Here is a 6,000-nt window from a genome sequence, read left to right on the forward strand (position 1 = left end):
GTCAAGTAGAGGACTAAGACTTAGAACTCTAAGGGTTTATAAAACACTGAGAACCGATGTAGCAGGTGAGCACTGCCTGTATTAGGGCTACAAATAACAATTATATTCATTATTAATTTTAGAATTTTAATTTTCAGAATCTGATTTTCAGTGTGGATATTCTGTGTGCATAATGTTAACAGTTCCTGCAAGTCCCAATCTTATAATCACTATAGCATGTAGGATAAATAAGAAAATCAGTCCACACAAATGTGGATCAAATGAATGCATCAATGCACAAATCACTGCATTGTAGTCACTCTGACAAGTAGATTTTGCAAACAGTGCAACACTGTGTTCTCAGTACCAGTGTGTTCTCACTCTATCAATATGATGTAAAAATAGCTTCATATAAACACATTGGCAAGGCAAGGCAAGTTTATTTATATAGCACATTTCATACACAAAGGTAATTCAAAGTGCTTTACATAAAAAAAAGTAGAATAATCATAAAAACAATAATAAAAATAATAATTCACAAAGAGGCAGTAGAGTAATCATAAAAACAATAATCACAACAATAAAACAAAAAAATTAAAACTTATGAAAAAAATTACAAAAAAAATTAAAACTAGACTTATGCTCTCCTATACTCACATAATAACCTCTCCCTTCTAAGTATGACCTGAACCAACTGAGAGCCATCCCAGAAAGCCCGACCCAGCTTTCCAGTCTCTCTAAAGGAATGTTATGATCGACGGTGTCAAACGCAGCACTAAGATCTAGTAGTACCAGCACTGATATTTTGCCAGAATCAGAATTTAAGCGAATATCATTTATTATCTTAACGAGCGCCGTCTCTGTACTGTGATGCGGTCGGAAACCAGATTGAAAATTGTCCAGGTATCCATTTGAGTTTAAGTAGTTGTTCAACTGATTGAAAACTACCTTTTCAATAATCTTGCCTGTAAAAGGAAGATTTGATATTGGTCTATAGTTGCTCAATGTGGTGTTATCAAGATTGCTCTTTTTCAGAAGAGGCTTAACAACTGCAGTTTTCAGGGAGTTTGGAAAAGTCCCAGAAAGAAGTGAGGTGTTTACCACTTCTAAGAGATCTGCTTCTAAACAGTTAAACACACTTTTGAAAAACGACGTGGGAAGTGTGTCAAGGTTGCAGGTTGAGAATTTAAGGTACTATTCCTTCCAAAGTTTTGCTATCAGTTGCTTCTTTTTGAAATTGCGGTCGAATCTGTGTGACCTCTGATATTATTGATCTTCTCGGAAAAGAAGGAAGCAAACTCATTGCATTTGCTGTCGGAGAGCATTTCACTGGGAATCTGACTTGGGGGTTTGTTAGTCTCTCAGCAGTAGCAAAAAGAGTTTGAGTGTTGTTTATGTTGCTGTTTATAAGGTTTGAGAAGAACTTCTGTCTTGCTGTGGCTAGTTCCACATTGAAAGCATGAAGGCTGTCTTTATAGATGCTATAGTGAATTTCAAGTTTCGTCTTCCGCCACATCTGCTCAGCTTTTCTGCATTGTCTTTTCATACTCTGTACTGCTGTTGATTTTCTCCAAGATGATTTTTGTCTGCCAGTCGTCTTACTGACTTTCACTGGTGCAATGTCATCAGTGACGTTCTTATTAGAAACACAAAATCCAGGTTGTATGTGGTTATTAAGTCACTGATCAGAAATGATTTATTTTTCAGTGAGCGAATGTTTAAAAATGCTAACTTGATGCCATTACTTTTTGTCTCTAGAGCAGTCTTAGTTTGATACCTAATAGGCCGCAGATCAGATGGGTTAGCCGTACGGCTTGAGAAGGCCTTAGACTTTCTATCGCGTGATAAAACAGAGATAGAGAAAGCTACAGACACACTGGGTTTCCGCTTGTTCTGTAAACATCCCTGAATGTTGCTGCTAGCGTAGGGGACCCGACACATATCACTGAGAATTGTTATCAGTTGTTTTTGGTTCACCTACAGCAGATGGAGGAGGGTTTGGGCCCCGGCGTTGTGGCAGTGGCCGGAGAGCTCTCGAAGGAGGAGGAGGGCGAGCTGGGCCCACAGGCTTTGGTGGTTGTGGTGCCCGCCGTTTTTTAGTTGATACCTGGGGGCTTGCAGCAAAAGAGTGGGAGAGTCTGGTTCCAGCATACACTAGTTCCTCCATTTTCTGTGAGAAGCTTAGAAGTGGAGATGCTGGAGAGAGGGATAATGTGTCTGGTGAGCGGGGCTGTGGCTCTGGTGTTTCTGGTGGCTGAAATATGTTGTCCTGACTTCCCTGGCTGTTTACCAGAAAGTCGTCCTTCGGCGCTGAGTCTTGGAGCTGTTGTAGTACGTCACAGTCTGTCTGTGATGAGCTCTGTGGGCAGGGCTCAGCCGGGATGGTGTCCATGAGCAGTGCTTGTTGTGGCTGTGTAGCGTTGTCACTGTCCTTGTGGGATGTGTCGACCACATGACGACTCTGAAGCTGATGCGAAGTCCTGTGGTCACTCATACTTTGTCCAGGTGTGTGTGTGTCATTCATGTTGGGTGGACTGGCACACTTCACTGAAGGATGACGGCGTGAAAAAAAGATGTTGTCCTATTGCAACAGATCTAGATAGATAGAGCTGTGATACTCCGGTACCTTCTTCCTGATGGCAGGAGCTGGAAGAGACTGTGGGACGGATGGGTGGGGTCCTTCACGATGCTGGTCGCCTTGCTGGAGCATCTTGCAAGGAAAATGTCCAGGATGGTGGGGAGAGGGGCATCAGCTGTGTTCACTGTTCTCTGTAGGGTCTTGTGGTCAGCGGCACTGCAGTTTCCATACCAGCCAGTGATGCAGCTGGTCAGCACACTCTCAGTGGTGCCCCTGTAGAAAGTGGCAGTGATGGGTGGAGGGAGACTTTGTAGCAGTAAACATGTAATAACAAGTCAACAGGTTTTATGTTGGTTAATGAGTTAATTATAAACACCAACTGTGGGAACTATTCATTGGAACAGCTGTGTTGCGTCATCTTCCGTCTAAACATGTTTGTCTGCCGTTTCCATGCAAATCACATGGAAATTTAACCGTACCTTAGAATTTACCTGAAGAACTTTTTTTGTAAGAATATTTTCTTCAGAATTACACACAACTTAGAGGCGTGTGTTGGGGCAGTAGCCCACTCAACTATGTGATATATAAGTGAGAGTCCTGTGAAGGTTCTTTATAGGTGCGTTTTGTTATCGTCAGCGAAACAGTCTTGTCTTCTACAACGTTTTCTGGTAGGGTGAAAATCCATTTAAGATTTAGTATTTTTCCTATAAGTAGCTCTATGTTAAAAGAAATAATTAATTAATTGAATAAATAAATAAAACAATAAAATATAAAAGTAAATGTTAAAAATGTAAATGTTGCCAATGCATTAATACTTTTGCAGTGCTTGTAACAGTAGACCTAAAAACATTTCATTATTTCATAGCATAATTTCCTAATCATACACGTACACACACACACATATGTATGTATGTATGTATGTATATATATATATATATATATATATATATATATATATATATATATATATAAGCAATAATTAAATATAGTTTTTGTTTGTTTGTTTGTTTTTCAGAATTTTAACCCATTTCTTCAGTGCCAAAAATACAGAAGAAAGCAAAATGGCAAATGGACAGCAAATAACAAAGCTCAATGTCTCCACCTCTAAGGACGAAGAGGAAATACTCGGAGCTCAAGGTTATCAGTTCATCAATGTTAACCTAAATCAAGGTGCTGGTGGGAATCAGGTCCTTCTTTGGTACAAGAAGGAGCGTGGCAACAGACCTGTGACCAGGATCCAGTTTTCATTTAAGGACAACATGAAATCTGGTCTGGCTGATGCTGGCTATGAGCTGGTCAACAAAGATCTGAATGCAGGAGTTCGTGGAAATCACATCTTTCTGTGGTACTTCTACGGCAGCACTGAATTTGATATTCCTATTGTGAACCTCCAGCTAACTGCAGACGCCAAAGAAGAGCCTGCTCTTCTGCAAGATGGCTGGGAGAGACTGGGCTGTGATTTGAACCGTAATGCAGGAGGAAACTTCATCTACCTGTGGGTGAAGAGAGAGAAGCTGAGCTATATCTGTGAGATCACAGCATCAGTTGACTTCGATTCTGACAAGCACCTGTTTGAGCTGGGCTACACCCGTGTGGATGAAGACACCAATCGAGGCGTTCATGGAAACAACGTCTTCCTCTGGTATCGGTGCACAACAGACAAGCACAAAGCTCTTACTGCTTTAAACATATCCACCTCCCTCCAGGAGGAAGCTAAGCTGCAGGCTGAAGGCTTTAAAAAGCTCAGCGTTAATCTCAATAAAGGAACGAGTGGAAAAGATGTCTACGCATGGCACAAGAAGGAAGGACGTGAATCGCAGATCCAAGCCATGCTTCTGCTGATCAACTCCAAGGCCTGGAATGAATATCAGAAAGCTGGCATCAACTTTGTCGAGAAAAACCTGAACGATGGCAACAACGGCTGGAAAATATACCTAGCCTACAAGTAAAAACATGGGATCATGCTGCCATCACAGGATCTTTTTTAGTTATCTAACTGGGAGCACTATATGGCAACTATATTGTTTCAATTGTTTCTAATGTACGACTTTATTGTCGCTCTTTAAAGCCTATTGTGACTGTGGCTATTGCAGTACACTCAACCACACACACTGTATTTGGTATTTGTGTTAATGTTATAATGCATTATGAAATAAAGTCAACTTTATCCACAACGAATGCTTTGGTGAAGTTTTCATTCCTGTCTTTGGGTAACAACAAGCAATAAGTTATACTGCATGCACTGTCCCCTGATTACATGCTCACGTTTCAGGCTCATAATACGCTCACACTACTAGGGAAATTCAGTTGGGTTTTTATCAACACAAATGAATACAAAGGTTTTTAATCTTTGATGTGCGTTCCAAAAAGGTACAGTATGACAGCATCACCAATAAAGCTGTTCTGAAAAGAAAAGATAGAAGATAGATAGATAGATAGATAATCAATACAGCTTAGTGGTTTTTCGTTGTTAGGTCCACAGATTTTAGAACAAATCAATGGTCAAAATTATTCCAACAGTTAAATGTATAATAATAATAATTCCTAAATTATTGCAGCTATTGCGCCTAAGCCTACTAGCCTTTTCTTCATCCATTTAAAACAAAACTGTATTATACGGGCTGTTATTTAATTGTATAGGTCTACATAAAATGTCATAGTTTTGGTGTATCGCAAAAAAAAAAAAAAATATATATATAATAATAATTTTTTTTTATTAACAAGTGTCATGTATTTTTTTATTAACAAGTGTCATGTGTGTTCCTCACCGGGCCCCTTCACCTCTAGGTGTTATTTTCTAGACACCTCATTGGTTAATTAGTAACATTTTTTTTCTTAGTAACCACAAACTCAAATTTTAAAGTCTACATCAGTTTTAAACCATTTACCCCCCTTTTTTATGTAAAACAACAAATATGAATTTGAGGTTAAACAGTAACTGTCAGGGTGTTGTGTAGCAGGCAGGCAGGCAGGTAGACGAAGGAGAATGTAGTTTTAAACAAATGATTTTAATAATAATGGAAAAACAGGCAGAACGGGATTGCACAACTTATAATGATGACTGATATTGACTAAGGACGGACAAAGAAAGACTGAAGAGTAAGGGGTATAAATACTAGAACAAACGAGAGCAAATTAATGATAGGTGTGGGGTAATTAATCAAAAACCATAGCAACACATGAGGAACAGAAGCAGAAGGCACAACACATGAAATAACTCCCCCCTCCCGGAAGGCGCGTCTGGAGGCTGGTGCAGGGCAGAGACAGAGCTGAGATAAGGGCGGCCTCCAGGGCGGATCAGGGTGCTCGGGAAGCCATGGCGGAGCAAACAGTCCGGGAGGCCATGGCGGATCAGGGAGCTCGGGAAGCCATGGCGGAGCAGATAGTTCAGGAAGCCATGGCGGATCAGGGAGCTCACGGAGCCATGGCAGAGCAGATAGTTC

General features: G+C 40.4%; 1 protein-coding gene across 2 annotated transcripts in view; it reads left to right on the forward strand.

The window, feature by feature from the left end:
- LOC127161561 (uncharacterized) overlaps positions 1–4,714 on the forward strand; it is a 168,771-nt gene extending 164,057 nt beyond the window's left edge. The window contains exons 2-3 of one of the 2 annotated variants that reach the window (XM_051104301.1): positions 3,163–3,225; positions 3,573–4,714. In XM_051104301.1, the coding sequence (XP_050960258.1) occupies positions 3,619–4,506 (888 nt within the window). In that variant the 5' untranslated portion in view covers positions 3,163–3,225; positions 3,573–3,618 and the 3' untranslated portion in view covers positions 4,507–4,714. Of the gene's footprint in view, positions 1–3,090; positions 3,226–3,572 lie in introns of those variants that run through there. The other variant, XM_051104302.1, reaches the window with a different exon arrangement.
- The last annotated feature ends 1,286 nt before the right edge of the window (positions 4,715–6,000 follow it).

Source organism: Labeo rohita, unplaced genomic scaffold (assembly GCF_022985175.1).
Source record: "Labeo rohita strain BAU-BD-2019 unplaced genomic scaffold, IGBB_LRoh.1.0 scaffold_67, whole genome shotgun sequence".
Lineage (NCBI taxonomy): Eukaryota > Metazoa > Chordata > Actinopteri > Cypriniformes > Cyprinidae > Labeo > Labeo rohita.